The 23,356-nt window shown below is 39.5% G+C and overlaps 1 protein-coding gene across 2 annotated transcripts in view; it reads left to right on the forward strand.

The window, feature by feature from the left end:
• Positions 1–23,356, forward strand: part of BZW2 (basic leucine zipper and W2 domains 2) — a 52,528-nt gene that overhangs the window by 21,804 nt on the left and 7,368 nt on the right. The window contains exons 1-8 of one of the 2 annotated variants that reach the window (XM_072412964.1): positions 3,899–4,029; positions 9,335–9,399; positions 10,460–10,636; positions 15,874–15,977; positions 16,651–16,716; positions 18,518–18,653; positions 19,631–19,740; positions 19,893–20,063. In XM_072412964.1, coding sequence (XP_072269065.1) covers positions 9,342–9,399; positions 10,460–10,636; positions 15,874–15,977; positions 16,651–16,716; positions 18,518–18,653; positions 19,631–19,740; positions 19,893–20,063 — 822 coding nt within the window. In that variant the 5' untranslated portion in view covers positions 3,899–4,029; positions 9,335–9,341. Of the gene's footprint in view, positions 1–3,898; positions 4,030–9,334; positions 9,400–10,459; positions 10,637–15,873; positions 15,978–16,650; positions 16,717–18,517; positions 18,654–19,630; positions 19,741–19,892; positions 20,064–23,356 lie in introns of those variants that run through there. The other variant, XM_072412965.1, reaches the window with a different exon arrangement.

Genomic DNA, 23,356 nt, shown 5'->3' on the forward strand with positions numbered 1-23,356 from the left:
AAAATCTTCCACATACAAGCACCAACCCCCTCTCAAATCAACTCCAGGCCTTTTATCTGCTTAATTGATAATGACATAACAAAGGAATTGCTCACACCAGCCCATGAAATAGCCTTTGAGTCAATTGTCCAATTACTTTTGAGCCCTGAAATGAAGTGATTGTGTCAATAAAGCCTTTAGTTCCTCACATTTTTTACAATCGTTTTGTTCAACCCACTGAAATAAAGCTGAAAGTCTGCAGTTCAACTATATCTGAGTTGTTTCATTTAAAATAAATTGTGGTAATGTAGAGAACCAAAGTTAGAAAAAATGTGTCTCTGTCCAAATATTTATGGTCCTAACTGTATTGCATCAGTCCACAAAACCCAAATGCTTTATCTAACATTCACAGCCCACACATAGCCCCTCACAGGGTCCGTAGGAGAGCAATACACTTTTTTAAAGACTTGCTTTTGCCTTTTTTTTTTTTACATTCAAGGGTTAGGTCAAAGGTTGAGTTTATTATAAGGCAATGATAATTGTTTGGTTATTGGCCACATGACCTGCATGGGTTCTTACCCTGTAATTCCTTCCCTGTCAGTAATTCCCTAATTCTGAGCTCATTGCTGGGTGTTCTATGCAGCTTTAAATAAATCGTTTTGTCTTGTTGTTGTTGTTGTGAAATAAGTGAGACTTCGCTGAGTTAATATTTACAGCTCACATTTACAAATATTTTTCTCTTTGTTTTGTTTGTCATTTACAAGTTTACAACCTCCGCAGTCACCGTTCTTTCACTCTTCTTTCACTCAGCTTCACCAAAATATTTGGACAGCTCTTGGACATGTCGTTGGTCTCAAGGAAAGCTGTTTGTGTTTCTGCGGCAAACATTGCCGACACAATGATGACGCATTCTCTCCTTACTGTGCTGGAAAATCTGAAAATCCCTCTGATGCCCTGATAGAGCACCGGCCAAAATAATAAATGAGGGAGATGAATATATCCAACTAACAAGGTTTTATATCTGTATCAGATTCCAGTAAACTGAATGCCTTCCCTTCCTGCAATATTACTGAATATTACATGCTAGATAAAGGAAAAGCCACATGTGTTGCTGAGTTTATTTGGATTTAAAAAGAATTGTATCGCCATTACCAAAATTACACACATTTACCACCAAAACCTTACTACTCCCTCTAGATCATATCCCAAAATTGTTTATTTTGTACCTTGTTACTGTAGTAGGAAACAAGTTTTATTACTCTTTGTGACATCATTACCATTTACTTCCAGGAACTGTTGGAAACTCTTAATGATGAAAGCAAAGCCCCAGAACTACATCTTCCAGGAGCCTTTAACCTACATATTGGGTCTGATTTATTGGAGCTGGGTGATCTAGCAAACCTGGAATGGATCAGGTCCTGGACTGGAAACATTTGGCAACAAATAGCAATAGATTTTTTACAAATCTATTCCTGGTTTTCAGGATCACCCGGGTTATCAAATGAAAGTCCATTTTCTCCATTTTTGATATTCTTTAATAAATCAAGTTCATTGTTAATGCAGTGCTAACACATTGTAGAGGAGCACACAATGCACCAGTACACATATACCATGCACTGTGGTGCACTGCATTGCTGAAAGGGTTATGTTGTGGTGCGTTGAATGTCTATAAATAATGACTGGGCTGCAATAATGTGTGATTGGGCTAGGGCAGCACTGTGGCTCAGGGGTTGGTACTCTTGCCTTTGCAGTGCTAGATCCTAGGTTCAAATCCCGGCAAGGGCACTTTCTGCATTAAGTTTGCAGGGGGAAAGCATACAAACTCCATGCAGATAGTATCCTGGCTGAGTTTTGATCCTGGATCCCAATGCTGCAGCGCCAGTGCTATCTATGTACCATCTATGTCCATCCCAGCAGACAGCAAGACCTCATATGGGTTTCATTATAGCTGTGTAGAGGACAGGCTAACCTTGTGTATGAGGAAAAAGGCACAGGGGCCCATGTGCACAGAGACAGTGGGGCCCTTGGTTTCACTGAAACTGATTTTTGAACTTTGTAGGGGCAAGAAATAAAAAAGTGATCTTCTTATTGCATAACCTTTAATGCAAGGACTGTTTTTGATCTGGGCTTTGTTATTGGTGCTGGGAATATCACATTCTATGAGTGACAAGGCACAATGTGTGAATGATCTATATGGAGGGAATGCGTTCCGGGAAGCCGTTCCAGAAATATATACATGGGGGGGGGGGGGTTTGTCGGGGTGGATGACTGATAAGAATGCATTGTACTGAATGAGCTGCAAGCTCAGGGAAAGTTTTCTGCCTTGTAAAGAATGGGTGGCATGCAGTGATATTGGACTGATGGATTGATGGATCTTATTCAGTCCTTGTACACTGAAATTCAATTTTTACTGGGGACTCTGCCAGTGCTAACAGTCAGAGCAAAATTGTTTCAGTCTTTTAAAATCTGCAAGTTTAATTAAAAGTCTCCCAATAGTCCTTCTGCATTGCCCCCCCCATCACATGTGCCCCCCTTTCGTGACTACAAGTTACCCCGGCATCATCCACTGATGTCACTATACAGTTGGCAGACCAGAGCAATGATGTGCACCTAGACAGGAAGTAGTTTATGTGCAATGCAACAATTTAAATAAAAAATCTCAACAAATTTCCTTTTGAAGCCAGAACATCTGGGAAATATAAAAAAACTCATAGTAATGCAATTCTGTAATGCTCCAATACATCATTAAATGTAAGCAGTCAAAACCCCTGCTTCTTGCACTCCCTGCACAGAAGAGCTGGAGAGTGAGAGAAGGAAGCAGTACAAAAGTAGAAAGGAGCCAATCAGTGTTGGCAAGATGTATGTTGATAGGAGCAGAATGACAGAGAGGCAGTTTATAGGAGCAGAATGACAGAGAGGCAGTTTATCACCATGTTGCTCCTCATTTTACAGTCCAATTACAGGCTTCGGACTTGTTCAGGACAAACTGGGATCAGAGGTAGGGAGTTGAATAATGCTAGCTGTCAGACTGAGGGCATCTAGTGGCAGCAAAAAGTACTGCAGTTGAATCTTATCCATTCACATGCTATGAACTTTTCCAGGACAAACTGGGATCAGAGGTAGGGAGTTAAAAAATGCTAGCCGTCAGATTGAGGGCATCTAGTGGCATAAAAAGTACTGCAATTGAATCTTGTCTAATTAGAGGTTATGTATTTGTCCAGGACAACCTGGGATCTGAGGTAGGGAGTTGAATAATGCTAGCTGTCAGACTGAGGGCATCTAGTGCCAGAAACTAAGTACTTCAGTTAAATCTTGTCCAGTTACAGGGTATGTACTTGTCCAAGATAACCTGGGATCAGAGGTAGGGAGTTAAATAATATTAGCTGTCTGACTGAGGCCATCTAATGGCAGAAAAAAGTACTGCAGTCGAATCTCGTCCATAAAAGTAAGTAATGCTGAAAAACCTATGTTAAATTTTATCATTTAATGAGCTGGTAATTTTTATCCTGATAATGTTGGCTGTAGTTCTGCTTTAGTAATATGATGACTAATATAAAAGCCGGTCCCTGGGTTTATCCTCAGTACCTGTCTCTTGGAATAAATCCAATCCTCATGAAACCTTTTATAAAGTATCGTCTCTAGCCACAATGCATTAGAACAAACCAAAGCCTGGAGGGAGAGGTGGGGTTAGTCTGACATGAAGAGGCTGGCGGTGGAAACATTGTGTTTCTGTGAAATAACTTGAAAGGTTTTTTTGTTGTTTTTGTTTCCCTTGTGGACTTATTAGCAGAATTTAGCGGCTCCTTCTGGCATAAGGAGAGAGCCGGGACAAGCACCTTACACAGCTTGACCCTGATACTCTGGAGCAGATTAGAGGACATTGAACTGTGAGCTAAATATAGCCGCGTACAGATGCTCCTCTCCTCGAAATAATATTCCGGCAGCAAAGAAACTTGTCATAAGAAAAAAAACCCCGTACATTAAATTTCCTTGTCACGCACGATGCTCGCACTTCTCACGCTGCGTAAATCCTTCACTTTGCTGACATTGGTAAGGCTGCTCTTCTATATATAATGCTATTTAATACCTATTTTCATGTGGTATATATCATTGTTCTATCAGTACATATGTGAACAAAATATCTTTTTCTGCTGTTTTTAATACAGCAACAGAAAATACGTCTGAGATATTTTTCCCCCTGAAGAAGCGGGTTTTGTTCCCCGAAACGCGTCGGGTTTAAGTCAAATATCTGACTGCTACTTTCTGAAGTTTTTTTTTGTCCATTTTAACATCCAATCATTATACTAAGAAGCTTTGTCTAAGAATGGATATGTCTCAAACATTGTGTGTTTGTATTGTTTGTACTTTTTGTAAGTTTTTGATGTACATTGAAAGAGTAATTTATTTAAAATTTGTATGACAATTTTATACATTTCTGATTAGTACCACTGAAACACCCTGCTTCCTTTCAAGCCCATGGTTTAGGTGATTGAAGGTTTTTGTCTATTTATTTATTTTCTGACATTTGTATACAGCGTTGGCAGATGTGGGGGTGCTCACTCAACTACGTTAGTGCCTGCTTTCAGGTTATTACTGCTATTGAGGTCAAGAGAACAAGGCACTCCAAACAAAATGGACCCAGGACCTTGGTCAATATTCTTCCCAGAAAAGTTTTTAACCTGGCTGGGAAGAAGCTGTAGGGGTGCTGCCCCTGTATTTTGATCCAACTTTTCAGTAACACCCCCCCCAAAACAGCAGCCGGGTGGTTACTTAAAAGCTCCAGGTGGTGCGCCCAGCTAAAAGGGTCTAGGGAGAACACTGTTGGTGTTCAAAAATTAAATGAGCACCTTTCCCCGAAAGTGGGGGCTGTTATAGCTGCAAAGGAGGGGGGCCAACTCTGTTAACAAATGTAAAGTATAGAATCTCTGCACTTATCTCTCGTTATCACTTAACACCTATTATCAAGAATAATGCTCATCTCCCTTCCTGTTTGCGGGTGGCTACATTGCCTTGCAGATTCCTAAGGAGCTGTGATGTAGCCACCTGTCCACGAGTCCTTCCTGCATAGAACCACAGTCAGACGCCAGCTTGCACATGCAGCCATGAAAAGTGCAAATTAAAGCTGCGCCTCAGCTCCTTCCCCATTCAGTTCAGGGTAGCAGTGCCAAAGGAAGCCAAAGGCTGAGGCTGTAAACATATGTGTTAGGACATCTTTGTAAAACTGCACAAAAGGTCATAAAAAAAACTGAGAGCAACAAAAGAAGTAATAACGCTATTCGGATGCACCTTGCTTGTGAAACTCGTTGTGTAAAACTTGCTTTGTTTTTTTTTTATTGATCTGAAGTGGGAGCTATGAATGGCTTTTTCAGGGGAGGCTTGGAAAACCCCTCCTAGGGCAGTAGAGAGCTACGGGCAGCATTGTGTTCACCTGGGAAGTGTTTGCATATAAACTTTAACATGTCAAATCCCATGGGATATCCGGGGGCAAGAAAGTTGGATTTGCTTGCCAAGCAAGATCACGTGCATGTATGTTGAGTACAGTTGGGGACAGTTTTTTCATTCAACATCAAGGAACCCTTGAAATGAATCAGGTCTTCAGGAAACCCCAGCTATAATTTGTATACCCACAGATCACCGTACATTACTGTGGTGGTCAGTGGGAAGAATGCCTCTTATACTGCTGGCCATTGGGAAGAAATACCAAGGTACCTACTTTTACTAAAAAAACAAGAAAAATAACATTGACTCGAGTATAAACCTAGGGCACAAAATTAATCTGTCACTGCTAATATTCAAATCTGTTCTCAGCCGAATTAGCAATAAAATGAATGTGATTCAATGCTTCCATGGTGTGCCCCCACCTTTTTACTGGTTAATGTATTTTTTTTTTTTTTACTTTGGAGATGGTTATGATGGGTCACTTGCTCTTAAATTACCTTTTGTGCAATTTTGTTGGCCACCAGTAAATGTTGCTCTGTCCTCATTGGAGCTGTGTTACAAACTCCTTATCAATCAGTCTTTAATACACTTTACATGAAGACACAGCACCATCTAGTGGCCCAAGTATAGACCAAGATTTCTTTTCTTTTTTTTTTTAAAGGATGTTTCAATAAATAACAAAAACAACAAAACCACTTTCAAGGTTACAACAAACAAACAAAAACATTCAGGCAAATTCAAACATATTATTAGTTTCCAATTAGCATCTATACCAACAGGAGGATCATTATCCAGGATTCTCAAGTATACCATTCAGTATGTTGAAAAGCATTTACAATCTGGCGTTAAATTGAGCTACACTCTATATATGATTCCTATGTGTTAAAAACATTTCTAACCTTGGTTTACTTATCTAAAGACGCTTCTATCCAAGCCATTATAAAACCATGGTCCAATTTCTCCTTAAAAAGCATCTAGTGGCAGCAAAGTGTTGGTGGCTGTGAGTCTAACCATTTATGCAATATCGTTTTTTTGGCCACCAAGGAAAGAATATCTAACAAATTTCAGCCACCTTTAGTAATCCTGGCCCCATGTAAATTTAATGTACCTAATTTGGCCCATTCCGGGGTCAATGGTATATAATTAACCAAGAAAGTAGTAACATGTTGGGCCACCTCTTAAAATGCATTTTCAGGTAAAAAAAATGTTGGCTTATACTTGAGTATGTATAGTATATTTAAAGTGAAGACTTAAAAATGTTGTAGTAAGGGAAGATTAAAAATAAAGTGATTTTTCATCTGTCTGTTTTAGAAGATTCCCCTTGAGGTTCCCAACTGCATGCTCTTACTAGGACACAAACAACAAAAAACCTGACAGCCCATCTCTGTCCAAAGCTTCACATTGATTTGATGCTCAAGTGTCCACAAACTTTTGGGGTATATTTATAAATAATTTGTATAGTTATTAGTTCAACCAAAATGCTTACTATATTATTCTGTGTAAGTTCAAAGGTAATTGTGCTTTAATGCATTTGAAAGGTATTAGGTAGACACAGACAAATTTACAGATTTACTGGTTTAATTGCAGTAGTCGTTCTAAATTTGTCCACTAGGTGGGGCTGTTTTCATTTACTTCCATAACAATTCACGCCTGTATTCCTTGTTAATAAAATGAACACAGCACCTCCTAGTGGACGGATGAAGTTTGACACCCACTATTAAACCCATGTCTAGTTAACATTATTTATGTACAATGGCCAATCCCTGTTCACAGAGAACAATAAAACAAACACTTTCATTAAATGAATCACTATGCAAATTGTTTATAAATATACCCCATAGTTAGTTCTTTACGTTGTTTAAATGCATGTGGCAAAAATAGATGCAGATTAACTTGTATGTCACTATTTCTGAATGTGTCTCACTGCCTAGAGAAGACGCTCAGACCCTAACTGAGTGCTAATGCCCAAAGTATTTTCTATTTATTCATTTGATATTGGAGACACCTTGCAAATTAGTGATGTCCCTGCTGTACTTTATTTTTGGTTGCTGCGCCTGTTTATCTTTCCTCCCCAGCAGTCTCCGTATCATTAAACACAATCGACAAGTCACTCCAGACAATGTTAATGGATCTCGCATCTTGTTATCGACCCCTGTGATAATCTCGCTGAATTAAAGTGTGAGCCGAGCGCTCTCTTATGTCTTTATTAACGCTTGTCCTTGGATTAGGTCTGCAGACTGCATGCAATGCCTGAGGATCATTATTCAGGCTGCAAAATAAAGTGAATAAGGATGAGGGGTGGTGGGGGACCTCATGCTGGATTTTACTGTTAACAATCATTAATTCTCATTCTATGCCAGCTTGGCGTGTGCAGGTCTAAGTTTTGACAAAAAATCAATTTGTGGGCTGCCTGCTTGTGATGGAACCAAATGATGACTTTGTGAAAAGGGTTGAGGAGTTTGTGCTTGCTTGACTATATTTTAGGAACATTTAAAGGGGACTCTCCCCTAAACAATCTATTAGAAATGCAGCTGCCAGACTTTTCTGTCCTTCCCATCTACCTACACCATACACAGCCTCCCCCCCACCTACCCCATACACAGCCTACCTACCTGCCTACCCCATACACAGCCTTCCCACCTACCTACACCATACACAGCCTCCCCCCCTACCTACCCCATACACAGCCTACCTACCTGCCTACCCCATACACAGCCTTCCCACCCTTCCCACCTTCATCTTAGAACCAAATTCATCTCCTGTGCTTTGCCTTCAAATCCCTCCACAGTTCTTGCCCCACTTACCTGACCTGATACAAAAATCCCCCTAGCCGCTCTCTTGGCTCCTCCAATGACCAGCTAATGATTTCCTCACTCATAACATCATCACACGCACAGCTCCAAGACCTTTCTAGAGCTGCCCCAACTCTCTGGAATGGTCTTCCTCATCCTATTTGGCTTGCTCCTACTTTCTGCAAATTTTTTCAACCTCGCCTACCCGTCTTCTGTCTCCTAAACCCTCACTACTTCCCACCATTACATATCCCCCTCCTATTGTGTGATACTTCCCCCCACCTCCTAGATTGTAAGCTCTTCGAGGCAGGGTCCCCTCCTCCTCCTCTTGTGTCACTGTCTGGATCTGTCCGTCATCTGCAACCCCTATTTAATGTACAGCGCTGCGTAATATATTGGTGCTGTAGAAATCCTGTTAAATATTAATAATAACTTCCACCTCTACACGAAAATTCTAACAACTGCACTTTAAAAAATGTCTACACATGCTATAAATAAAGGATGCATGCACCTCCTAATGCAGTCCAGTGATGTTTTTCATAATTTCTAGGGGTTTCTTGAGCAATGAGCAGTTTGCACCCCTCAGGTCAGTATAAGTGACCCCAATAATCTTTTCGGCTATCTGTAAGGGTGACATTCTTCCCAATGGCCAGCAATGCAAGAGGAATTCTTCCCACTGACCACCACACTAATATACTGTGAGCTGTGGATATAGGAATTATAGAAGGGGTTCCCTGAAGACCTGAAAGAATTTTTAAGGGTTTACCCATGTTAAACAGATTGAGGAAAGCTGATCTGGATGTTCTGTATACAATAAAAGACTTGTGGATGTGCATAGATTTCACAATATGATTCTTTTTAATTCTTCCCCGTGGTTTGTGAAAGTATCGGGTCTGTAATTTAAACCTTTTTTCAATTATAAAAACACGAAAGGATATATTAATAATTTGGTTATATTTAGTGCTTTCTGCAGCTCATCCTCCAGCTCCGGTGTTCCTTGTTAATGAGGATGCAATCTGTCATTATTGAAAACCTTCAACTTACTTTGCAGCAAATTCATCCAACTTTCAGAGATGCCGGTGAGAAATGTCACTTCTAATTGGATTTTTTTTTTCTCATTGCAGAAATTTTATGAATAAGCATCAGAAGCCAGTGCTAACAGGCCAGAGGTTTAAAACCAGAAAGAGGGGTAAGTGGTCAGGCTGCTGAGACCGAAATCTAGTGTTAAAGTGTCAGTTTGCTGAGTTCCCAGGGGGGTCCCCACCATTCTAGTGCTGGGTTCCTGGGTCTGTTCACCTGCTGTGCTCATTATGAGGGGCTTTCTGCATGATTGGGCTGAGTTTCCAGGTTTGTACACCTGCTGTGCTCCATTATGAGGGGTTCTCTGTAACGGAGTTCCTGGGTTTGTACACTTGCTGTGCTCATTATTAGGGTTCCCACTAACCCGTGTGCTTAGGTCCTGGGTATATACACCACCTGCTCCTGTTATGAGGGATTCTACATCCTAGAGCTGAGTTCCCAGGTCTGTACCCCTCCTATGCCCACTATGAGGGTTTTTCTGCACCCCTGTGCTGAGTTTCCACGTCTGTACATCTGCTGTGCCCCATTATCAGGGGTTCTTTATATCCCTGTACTGAGTTTCTGGGTATGATGTACACATGCTGTTCCATTTATGAAGGGACCCACTGCTAAATGACCTACTAACGACTTCCTCACTTATAACCTCATCACAGGCAGGGCTCCAAGACTTTTCTAGAGCTGCCCCCACTCTCTGGAATGGTCTACCTCGTACTTTTCATCTTGCTCCTACTTTCTGCTGATTTAAAAGAGCCCCAAGACCCAACGCTTTAACCTCACCTACCCGTCTTTTTCTCGCTCTTAACCCTCGCTTCCCACCAATCCATATCCCCCTCTTATTGTGTGATACTTCCCCCACCTCCTAGATTGTAAGCTCTTCAGGGCAGGGTCCTCTCCTCCTCCTGTGTAATATGTTGGCATATATAATCCTGGTGGTGCGGTTTATGATATCTTCCCATATAGCTATCTATTTAAAACTCTATAAATCCTGTTTAATAATAATCTTCTGTTTCAAATGAATGTGAAATGCAGCAAACAAACATCAGTTGGCCCTTCACAAAACCCTTTTTTATGAATCCTTTTAATTTGTCTTCTCTTATCATCTGTTATATGTTTGGACATGAATTCTCATTTGTCATTTTAAAAATCTTCTTTTTTTCTTTTTCCTGCAGATGAAAAAGAGAAATTTGAACCTACAGTGTTTCGGGATACCATCATCCAGGGCCTCAATGAAGCTGGCACTGACTTGGAGGCAGTAGCAAAATTTCTCGACTCGACAGGCTCCCGATTAGATTACCGCCGCTATGCTGACACGCTGTTTGACATTCTCATAGCTGGGAGCATGCTAGGTAAGGAGGAACCCGGCACAGAGATTTTAGAATTGTAGCCAAACTTTTCAGAAGAACATTTTTGTAAGTTGTTGTCGGATTGCTTCATTTGCACCTAGTGAAACCTTCAGTTTCCAGTTTATTAATCATTACTGTGCAATGTAGGGGCCACGCCATATCAAGTCTTCATTACAACAAATGATGGATATTAATATTTTGCTTTTGCCTTCCTTCATTCCTCCTTTATCCCCCCATTACTATGCAAATTATTTAAATAGTAAACAATCTGTCACATCCCTATAATTGATACCAGACAAAAAAAAAACATGAACCACACGTGTTTTTATTGTTGAATCATAAAAACAGGGCAAACACTCATGTATTTGTTATAATAGTTAAAACAATAGACATGGAATCTGTAGATAGAACAGTGTCTCTACGCGTTTCACAGAAACAATATCTGCTTCATCAGGAGGTCTAAAGAGTATTCCTGTTCTCTTTCCCAAATCAAGAGTATGCTATAAATGCTTTCATTTATATTGGGCAATCAATGTTTGAAGAGCAGTGAATCAACATCCAATAATTAATTTTTTATGTATTTACAACTTGAAGTGGAAAATAATATCTGTGTCCATAATAAGTGCTTCAAATTATATCCTCATGTTTCAATTCAATGCATACAAGAACAGGCTACTTCAAATGATCCTGTCCAAGTGGAAGCCCATGATGCTGTAATAATAATTTAGTAATTAATTATTAACTAGGTAACTTGTTTTGGATATATTGATGTCATCAGTGGGACTTTGCTTTTTTATGACAATCAGGCCGATCCCGGTAGGAGGGAGTGCTGTCAGTTTTCACTATATAGCTCCCCAAATCCCACATCCCAGCGCCCTGTCTTAGTGCTAAAGTGCCCCCTACCCGGGTGCAAGCAATGCGTTTCGAGAAGTTTTGGATGTCCGTCTGCAGGAGTGGACATTTCTAGGCAGGCTGCATTTGCATGCACACTGCTCAGGGTGATACGAATATGTGATTCTAAGCCTCCATATTTGAAAAAACTGTGACCCAGTAAATGAAAGGAATGGACAAGGGGAGGAAAAGGATAGACGATGCTGGAGAACCTCCAGCCAGGAAAAGAGTTGGTCTTTATCTGGTTTGCTGCAGCTTCTAATATACATTGGGTCTGATTTAATAAAGTGCTCCAAGACTGGGGAAGATAGATTATCATGGAAGAATCTGGAATGGATTGCACCGGAAATAGAAGCAAGTACCAGTGGAGTTACCTGTATATACAACATACAATTTCCCTTAGGTGGGATAGTTGCCAACCTTAGTTAAATGTAAAAATTGAAAGAAGAGCAAAGAGGGTTTTTTGTGGCAAAATTGGAGTGTATAATACAGATAGCGACCAATAAATACAATAATATGCTGCTTAACCACCCGGCCGTTAAACCCGACCTTGGTTCGGGGTAATAACACTTGCAAAAAGCGTTAAACCCGAACTTTTCTCAGGTGGTTAAACAAATGTTGTATTGCAATCCGATTGTCATACATTGTATGACAATCAGATTACAATTGTAAGAATATACTCACCCGGTCCCCGCAGCTCCTCCGGACACGTCTGTCCTCTTCTGTCTTCTCCCGGCAGGTGCAGTGACGATGTCCGGGGTTTCCCAGGGACATCGCTGCATGCGTTGGTGCGGGAGGCGGGGCGGGAAATTCAAAAAAGCTGTATTGAGTCCAATACAAAGAAATCTTTATATAATATATATATATATATATATATATATATATAATTGTAATATATATATATTATATAAGCTACTGTACATATAAATAACATTATACACAATTTTTTTTTTTTAAAGTTTTTTTTTAAGGATTTTTTTTTTTTTTGTTTTATAAAAAAAATTTTTATTATTAAATTTATAAAATTTTGGACATATTTCCGTAAATTATGCTGTAATTTGGTGAATTATAAGTAATTATTGAGTAGTTTGGTGAATTATAGCCTACAATCTAAAATAGGTTTCCTTCCAAAATTTTACACTTTTTGGATGGAAGTTTGGAAATAATACAAAATATATTTATGTGGTTTTGTCTATAGGTATGTGACGTTGGACTATGTTTTAAAATTTACCACACTAGGGAGGTGTTTTAGAAAAATATATTACTATACAGTATACCCAATTATTGCATTTTCAGTATTTTTGATTTATTTATGTATTCTTGTTTAAGCTGATTTTTGTGTTTTTTATTTAATTTTATTAAAAGAACATTTTTTATTTTTTTTACATGATTGTGTTTCAAACTTTTTTTATATTCATGATATCTACTAGACCCTTGTTTGGACATATTTCTGTAAGTTACAGATCTACAATTAAAAAAAAAAATTTCATGAAAAACAGTGTAACGCTTTTGGTACAGAAATCTAGACATCAGTGTAACGCCCAGGAGGTTAATAAGCAGGATAGTTAAAGCAGTACCCTAGTTTCCTTGGTCTAATTACCGATAGGTAGTATTATTCCTAGACATATATCACCTCCTAGAAATATATCACCTACTTCAATCATTTTTAGTTGTCATCTAAACATAACGCAAAGGAATGAAGACACAATTCATAATTAATTGCCCGCAGCGTTTCGCCCTCGTTGGGCTTCCTCAGGGGTAGCTGTGCGCTGTAATATTTGGAATCTAGGTACAATTGTGAAATATGAAAAATTGTTAGTCTAATGTTACATTATGTTGTGTTATTTATTAGAATCTGGAATAGATCTGGTTCAGGAAGTAAAACATTTTCCAAATGATAGCAAATGATTTTTAAAAAATCAATTTCAGATTTGCTGGATCACCCAGGTTTACACATGATAGTCTATCTTCTCCAGTCTTGGTAAGCTTTAATAAATCGGGTCCATTGTGAGAAACAATTTTGGTACCAAAATACTGTACAACAGTACTCTTGCTGCACAGTATATCCCACACCTCTGCAGGGGCCATTGTAACCAGACATTCGATGACATTCACTCCACCTGTTAGCAGTGTAATGTTTTGGCTTAGAAAAGTGTTGGCGTTATGACAGTTTTTATCATTTAAAAACAATATTTTATACCGGTGAGTCTCCCTCTAAATATGTTTTCGGTCCTTCAATAACACACCGCTGGAAACAAATGACGAAATTATTCCTGTGTATTAGATTTACAGTTCTGCAGGATTCAGGATAAGGTAGTTTTAGCCTTTGGAGAAATTTTAGATTGATACCCCTGTCACAGACAGATGGAACTGGGAAATATAGTTCAAAATGTCTTTTACAGAGCGAGCAGACACCCCGGAGGGCGGCAATAAAACAACGCGTTCTGGCGTAGATGGCGAGTCGGGCACTGGTGGCATATTTTTCACAGTTCTGCAGGAAATTATCATTTTAAAGTCATTGTCCACTCCAGGGCAGGTTACCAACCCATCTGAGGAATAAAAATCTGTGTGTGATGAACTATTGGCCAAGTGTGATAGAAAGCTGTCTGCCAGAGGCGCGAAATCGCAGTGTGATTTATAACACCATAGAGCTGGTTTTATGAGTCAGGTTAATTAGAAGTCATGCTGGTCTCACAAAGAGTTTGGTGTAGTTATAGAACGGACATCAAATAGTTTTGTTACATTAAAATAAAAAAGTACAAAAATTAACCGTTTGAAATTTTTGCTATCTATGATGCCTATGAATTTATTTAAGCATCAGCATTTATTATTATTACACAATATTTATATAGTGCTAACATATTACGCAGTGCTGTACAAAGTCCATATTCATGTCACTAGCTGCCCCTCAAAGGAGCTCACAATCTAATGTTCCTGCCATATCCATATGTCTTTAACACAGTTTAAGGTCAATTTTGGAGGAAGCCAATTTACCTAACTGCATGTTTTTGGATTGTGGAAGGAAACCCACACAGGGAGAACCTGCAAACTCTATGCAGATAGAGTCCTGGCTGAGATTTGAACCTGGGACCCAGCGCTGCAAAGGCCAGAGTGCTAAACACTGAGCCACCATGCTGCAAAGTGAATTGTACAGATAGGAATCAATGGGGAGGAAGAGATGCCTTGTGCTTGTCCACATATTAACTACCTAATTATTGCTACTTTCAGTGATCATTGAAACTTTGTAACTGATTACAATTCCCAGTAATTTAGCGGTTTACAGGACATACAGGATACATGACAATGGAGTTTGTTATACTGGTACCACTGGTATTCACCATTGTCAATAAGTATTCTGCAAGTCCTGGTTATCAGCTGAAGGTAGTGCAGGCTTTCTGATGTTTCTTGCAACCTTGGAGTTGCCTGTCCCTGAACCACTTCTATTGACTTGCAAAAGTTTTAGCAAGCAGTTACACAAAATGGAAAAAAATTCCTTGGTTAACTCTGGTCAGCCCTATTTTCCCCCATACTTGTTTTTTTTTTTCTGTTGTGTTGTATATTTGTGTCATACACATATATATATATATATATATATATATATATATATATATATATATATATATATATATATATATAGTAAGTCAAGTAGAAAAAAGACATCCACCAAGTTCAACCACTAGGAAAGTAAACATATATAAAAATAGATATAAAAACCTATTGACGTTGATTTAGAGGAAGGCAAAAAAAAAAAACCTTGGTACAATTTGCTCCAAATAGGGGAAATAAAATCCCTCCTGATTCCATAAGACAATTGGCTGTCCCCTGGATTAGCGGTGTCTGTTATCTTTACTTTAAAGCTTTAATCCCCAGTTATATTCTGTGCTTCTAGAAATCATCCAGCTTTTTCTTAATGCAATCTATAGAACTTTTTGAAACTACTTCCTGAGCGAGCCGATTCCACATTTTCACAGACCTTACAGTGAAGAATCCCTTCCTTATCCGGAGAATAAACTTCTTTCCTTCCAAACGCAAAGAGCGCCCCCTTGTGCATTGTAATGATCTTACAGTGAATAATTGTGAAGAGTTCTCTATATGGACCATTTATATATTTATACAGGGTGATCATATCCCCCTTATACGTCTCTTCTCAAGGGAGAATAGATTCAGTTCAGCTAATCTCTCCTCATAGCTGAGCTCCTCCATTCCTTTTATTAGTTTAGTTGCCCTTCTCTGCACTCTCTCCAATTCCACAATGTACTTTTGTTCTTATCCAAAACTGGACTGCATATTCCAGGTGAGGTCTGACCAATGTGTATGTACATATATATCGTATGTTTTCTTTTTTTTAGCTCCTGGCGGTACTCGCATCGACGATGGAGACAAAACCAAGGTGACCAACCACTGTGTCTTCGGAGCCAATGAGGATTATGAGACGATGCGTAATTATGCCCAGGTATATCATACCCCTTAAGAATGTGTTTATGAAGGACTTTTGGGTTTACATCCCAATGGTGCATTTTGTTAACTCTTGTGGATTATTGTGTCTTCTGTTAAGGCAGCCTCATTAAAATGAATGAGCTGACAATGTACCAGGCCCATATTCTTATTTTTATCATTATTATAAATAATAATGATAAACAGAATTTATGTAGTGCCAACATATTACACAGCGCTGTACATTAAATAGGGGTTGCAAGTGACAGAAAGAGACAGACAGTGACACAGGAGGAGAAGAGAATCCTGGCCCGAAGAGCTTACAATCTAGGATACAGACACTGACACAGGAAGATGAGATCTATACCATAACCTGCACTATTTTTTTCAATGCAGGGCAGTTTGCAAGGCACATTGTGGTATTCTGCATTGTTTGTTTAACTGCATTTTCCTGAAACACTGGGGGGAAATTCAAAATGAAGCATGTAGAACGAGTTGTGGTAACATGTGCAGATATGAACCTACCTATAACATCTGACCGCCCCTAAATGAGGGGTATGTAGTTGCATTTATTATTGTACACTTATTTTCTTTTATTTTTTGAAAACTAAAGCAAACTAAAAGTTCCTCTATAGATAGTTAATTAGTTTTCATCCCACAGATTTTCTTACTAGTCTGTTTCACTATTTCAGGTGTTCAGCAAACTGATCCGGAGATATAAATACCTGGAAAAGGCATTCGAAGATGAAATAAAAAAGGTAAAGCTGACAGATGGGAGGGAGATTTATAATGCTGTTGGCTTTTCTCCTTAAACAGAACCTGTGAATTCATTGAGGTCCATTTGTTATCCGGCCAAGAGGGACACCATGTGAATAACATACCTCACCCTTTACTAAACAAACACCCAAACTTCTTGGACTCCAACTTTTTTCCTTGGTCTCTCCCCTCTTCTTTTTAATTTTCTTTATCACCTTTTTTTCCTGAACCCTTCCTCCTACATTTCTGTAATCCTATCTGACTAGCTTGACTTTAGACCCAAGTTTTTGTATGATCATATTCATGTTAATAGAAAAGCAAAAAGCTTAGCTAGGAGTGTGTGAGCTCAAAGGGGGAACTACCGGCATATCCATCAATGTAAAGATTATAAATAATTTTATTTATAAAAAAAATCACAGAAAAGTATACATTAACATTTACAATATTGAAAAAGGGAATTTTAACTTAGCTTTAAATAGTTTGGTTAATAAGCTATCAAGAACTTTTTTATATTAGTTCCAACGCGTTTCGCGGTACCAACCGCTTCTTTAGGGGATTTATTTATAGCAGAGAAACATATACAGATGTGAATTGGACATGCCGCCAAACTGATGAGGAAATCCAAATGAGTCCAAAGTTACACACTTGAAAACATCTTATAAAAACACGGAGATGATATCAGCAATGTCAGGTCGGGTTGATATTTCCTCAAGAACATTTTTTTCAGTACTGCATTAAAATGGATGATTTTAATCCCCTGTTGACATCCCCTGCTGACAAAGATCTAGCTTGACACGGCAACAGCCAAAATGCTTACAAATACGAAGCACGCCAGGTACATATTAATGTTACCTAGCACATTAAAAAAATATGTAAAAACTGAACTCGAGAAAAAAGAGATATTCTAAATACAAGGGGTGTTTATATTCTTGAATCGTGGCATTAGGTCTGCATTTCATCCATAATAGTGCAGTATTCTAATGTTACTCTGTACAGGAGCTTCCTGTAATAAAGACCAATCATTGCTGCTCTGGTGACTGGTCTGGTATCCGCCCCCTTTTGTATTTTTTTTCTGCAGACCTCCTTTAGTGGATGTGCCTAATTTGCCCCTTCAATTGCTCATGTTCTTTATACACAATCTGTGCCGTACATTGGTAGGATCACAACTCTTACTATTGGTTTGCAAAAGAATTTTGTGCACACAATGTAGATTTCCCCTGCGTATTCTTTATGACTATTAGGTGTATAGGACTGCAGGAATTGCTCCTGGATAGAAGATATATTTCCCCAGGGTATAGAGCATGGGCTCTTTAAAACCAGGGTGTGCACTGGGGAAAAGAGCCAAGGATAGTGAAACTCTGCTAGGGTTACAGTGTTTTAGTGAAATTTCAGGGCCCTGGACTCTGGAATTGTATGGAAGGTAATTGGAAGGTCCACCCTGTACTTTCCTTCCCATAACATCCTAGGTACACCCAATGCTTTGTCTGCAACAGACTGCAGGTCTGCTATAAGAGCACAGGTGTGCAACCATGGAAGAGGATGTGGAAATAGCAGCATGTAGGCTGCAAACAAGCTTCTGCGGAGTCTGTGCTGATTGCATAGGAAAGCTGTTGTGGCTGTTCACCAATGCTAATTTGAATTTGGACTTACAGTTCATGTAAGCTGCCCTTTCACTTTATTTTCACTTATGCCTAAAAAAGCTGTTCTTGTTCTGAGAGCAAATTAAGGACCATGTGGGCATTATTTTCTAGTAAAACTTGTCTCTGCATAAACCATTTTTGTGTTTTGCTTTTGCCATTTCAGCTCCTGTTGTTTCTTAAAGCATTCTCGGAAGCTGAGCAGACCAAGCTAGCAGTGCTGACTGGCATCTTACTGGCTGGTGGAACTCTCCCGTCCATGATTCTCACAAGTCTTTTCACTGAGAATATTGTTAAAGAAGGTACATCATGGTTTATTTACTACTTTCCAGCAAAAGTGTAAATTCAGTTCACATGCCCTCCATCTCACTCAAGCATATTGAGGGGACGCTCCTTGCCAGCTGTTGCAATGTTTCCATGCATCTTTCATGCTACCACCACTTCTAGATACATTTTTCACCAATTTCTTTTTTTGTAGGATACAGAGTCTGGGTTGCAGCTGTAATGGACTATTGTTGTATAAAGTTGTGTATTTCTGGGGCCAGGCTGTTTTCCAACAGAAGTGGTGGCAGCCATAGATTTGGTTTGAGAAACTGCAAAAACACTACTTGGTTCGAATTGTGTACACAACCACAATGCGTTCACTGAATACCACCTGAAATGTTCATTACTAATGACTGACTTTGAGACAAATATTTAATTGCCAAGAAGCCTGAGCAGGTAAATAGTTTTTTTGCAGAATTTAGGCATTTTGGTAAACCCCCCTTACTTATTAAGGTGTCAAGCAAACATCTGCCCAGCCCATGGAAATGCCAGTCAATGGTAATGGTTGGGCAAAAGTACAAAAAAAATAACCTACTGCTCAGAATCTTGGAGGCTGCACAGGGTTGCTACAGTTCTCTGCCATCTTGGATTCCTACATTATAGCCAGAACTAAGCGATTGTTATAATCACAAGCTACAGTCCTTACATCCCATGCTTGTGCTTTCACTTTGTCCTCGCCCTTCCAAAACTAAATGTCTGTCCATTTTAATATTGATCTGGGACATTGTAGGTTAGGACACACCTCTTAGTGTACAAGTTTAGTATCAAGAAGTGGTTTATATAGAACACAGTTCACACTTTAGGTCTTGGTGGACCAATTTCTTCATCTAAAGAAAGAAAATAAAAACTCCTGCACAGTATTCACCGTACCGGGGAGCCCTATCCACACACTGCATTTGCCTCTTTCACTTTACAAGTCCCTTCCCTAATATTAGATGATTATTATATCTTCCAGGTATTTCTGCTTCTTTCGCTGTAAAGCTTTTTAAAGCATGGATGTCCGAAAAAGATGCCAACTCCGTGACATCATCTTTACGGAAAGCCAATCTGGACAAGCGGTTACTGGTGGGTGTATGATCCAACAGCAATATATATGTTCAATAAATATTATTTTATTTCCTCACTTTGCAGAAATCCTATTTGTTGATAATTGGAGAAGAATAATGTTAATTGTTTGGATGATCTGAGTGTTATAATGTTCTTATATTTGTTTGCAGGAACTGTTCCCAGCCAATCGGCAGACGGTGGAGCACTTTGCTAAGTATTTCACTGATGCTGACCTCAAGGAACTCTCCGACTTTCTGAGGGTCCAGCAGACTCTTGGAACACGAAAAGAGCTGCAGAAAGAACTGCAGGAGCGATTATCTCAAGAATGTCCAATCAAAGAGGTCAGCAGACAAATGTCTTGCAGATTAACTCATACTTGGTAAAGTGTTTTGTATTTTGCAGCCATATGGAGCAAGTCTTGCCTGATAGAAGCCGACTTTCTACTCCCCCCAGCACCACACACTGCAGTGGAAGTTTGGTTGATATTAGTTCACCCCTTAGTAAATTTTTGGATTGTGAAGGGAAAGTGTAAAAACTTCAAAGACATCTCCAGGCCAATGTAAATACATCTAAATAACTAGAACTGTTCCTTCACCCATGGAAGGTTTATATTTGTCCCAAAGTTTAGCTTCAGCTTAAAGGTTGTAGGTAGCCTAACACTTTCTGTGTAACCAACCCAGATCCGCACATCCTTCATGACTTAAAGGCTCTGTTATATGCTTTCAGGAGCTGGAACACAGATCAGTAACTCCCAGACCCGGACAGCTCTGATATTTGAAAGTCAGGTTATAGAGTCAGCCTTAGGTAGCCCTTTCTCCTTTTCCAAAATTAAGGTGACTTTTTTTCCCCTAGTTTATACTTGGGGATCTTTCCAGTAACACTTCTGCCCTGGGGTGACAACACTTACTCACTGCATCTATAAAAGACTTCTCTGGTCATTTGAACTGCAAACCCCTCCTCTTAGCCTGCTCTCTTCGCTCCTCCAATGACCAACTAATGACTTTTTCACTCATAACCTCATCACATGCACAGTTTTAAGACTTTTTTAGAGCTAACCCAACTCTCTGGAATGGTCTTCCACATCCTATTCAGCTTGCTCTTACCATCTGCCCATTTAAATGAGCCCTCAAAAACCCATCTTTCCCACCATTCCATACCCCCCAATTATGTGATACTTCCTCTCCTTCTAGATTGTAAGCTCTTCTGGGCAGGGTTCTCTCCTCTTCTTGTGTCTGTATCTGTCTGTCATTTGCAACCCCTATTTATTGTGCAGCACTGCGTAATATGTTGGTGCTATATAGATCCTTTTTACTAATAATAATGGACAAGACTGAATTAGTTTCCTTTTTTATGGTCATCACATTTATTACTGGCCATACCCTGGTTAAAAAGTTCACAACCAGGTAATTGGTATCTCCTAAATATCAATCATTTACCTGCTTACCACTGCACCTATCAATCAACATTTTTTAAAGCTGGGAGAAGCTACTGCTAAATTATATGTGTGTTAGGGATGTTTAGAGCAGGGGTGGTAGAAGTGGCCAGTTAGTGGGTTGGGGGTGTCATTGATTAGACAAGGTTTTCTGATCAAAGTTTGATCAACTCATTAATCAGTCATCAATCAGAATGTCCCATTTGGATTTAGTGCTCATATTTAATCAAATGGTGAACCTTTTTGAAATGTCAACCAGCCTATAGCTAGCACTAGAATATGAAATATAAAATTTTAAGTTGGGTGGTAAGAAGCTCTAGGCAGATGGCGTCCTCTGTATTGTGATCCAACTTTTCAGTAACTACCCAAAACCAGCCAGGTGATCACTGAAAAGTGCTGGGTGGTGCACCCGGCTAAAAGGGGCTGGTGAGAATAATTGTACTTACCCTATGAACTCCAAGGTTCCATGACTGAGAGCGACCTCTTTAGTCTTCTGCTGGCTTTGTCTGGTCATGGGATTGCTTAAAGTCTTCTGATATTTTTTCCCCTACACATTTGTACACACACAAGCTGAATAAATTCAGGCGCTGATTGATTGTTTTGATCAGGCAGAGAGAAGGCTTCTAGCAGAGCAGAGCCATAACGCCAGGAAACAGTTGTCATCGTCAAAATGTGGATGTAATTAAGCCGAGACATAATGACACGAAGATTAAGAAAATTGAAAACTCTATGTTTTCTGCTGAAAGAAATATTGATGGAAGGAAAATCATGTCAGGCAATTCAATACTTAGCAGCGTGGTAATGCGGAGTGTAAAAAAAAATGCTTCTCCCATCATGGAATGATCTGACGTTTGTGAAGTCGTTTTCTCCCTTTGCTGCCACTTCAGTGATAAGTGACAATTCAAGATGGCTGCACCTCCGCTTGCCAAGGTTGTCAATTAGAGATTTTCCACCCACAGTTGAACAGATCAGCTATTTAAAAGATTTCAGAGGCTGGGCTAAATGTCATTGTGAGGATCGTCTGCGTGGTGCCAGTCCTGGAACTTCTCATTGGCATAAAATGATTGCCATTGGGGGCTCTGAATGGACATATACTTAATGGAACACACATAAATGTTTATATATTTTTATTTAAAGCAGTCAGATCCTTTTACAATTACATTGCTCTGTACCAAATGTCCTAAACTTCACATTGCACTTTAGGACTTTTTGGGTGTTTGCTGGATAAATGATGAAATCCAGAACAATCCTGAACCTGTGGCTGGTGTGTGCCAAGCTATATGGCAGCTTTTTTTTAACTTTCTCTAATGAACAATCTTTTGGTATCTTAACTGGCCGGGCAGGGTTAATGTAAATCCCACGCAGATGCATTTGGGAGTTTGTTTATTCCTGGCATGTGCAGGGGAAACCAGATTTGCTGGGTATCCTGACGCTGCGCATGAGCACCACAGCTTTTGCCAGAATCCCAGAGCACTTAAGCAGGTAGGATGGATTATTGCCCATCCTGTTCTGCAATAATGGCCAGCCTTATTCTTAAAAGGGAAGCTTTTCTTCAGCTCTGACATCCTGCACTTCATATTACTTTGAGCACATCTCTTTTATAGGTCCTTAACCTCCTTGTATCCACAGTCTGTAGATTAGCATTGTCTTGCATGATATCCAATGCTTAGTGTACCTTCATTTATGTTCTCTCTCCTGATACTGACACCTTTGGACCCCACCAAGGCTATGTACACCCGTCAGACGATTCTCAGCCAATACAAGCTGCCGGGGTCATCTCGGGTGAGAATCTTTTAGGTGTACAGAGGTCGTTCATGGATCTATCCTGGCGGATCTATCTATGAACGACAGATGAATGACCGCATTGAAAGTGAATAGAGGAGAGCACAGCAGGGTGCCGCTCGCTCATTCTCCCCCCTCCTCACTTATTATAACAGAACATTGCTGTATGTACGGAGCTCGTTCATTCATTGGAAACAATCTTCCACGATCAATAATTGAAAACAATAATCGAGCAAGTGGTTGGGAACCAGCCAGAGTGCTTCCTTATCATGTGATGACTGAACCTATGCATACAGGAGGCTTCATTTTCAAAATCAGCTTTTACATGATTTGGATTAATATTTTATATTCCTAATTCTTTTTTTTATTTTATATATTTTTAGGAGAGAAAGAAAGAGGTTTGAGGCTCAAAATTATATA

The sequence above is a fragment of the Pyxicephalus adspersus genome, chromosome 5 (genome assembly GCF_032062135.1).
Source record: "Pyxicephalus adspersus chromosome 5, UCB_Pads_2.0, whole genome shotgun sequence".
NCBI classification, from domain to species: Eukaryota; Metazoa; Chordata; class Amphibia; order Anura; family Pyxicephalidae; genus Pyxicephalus; species Pyxicephalus adspersus.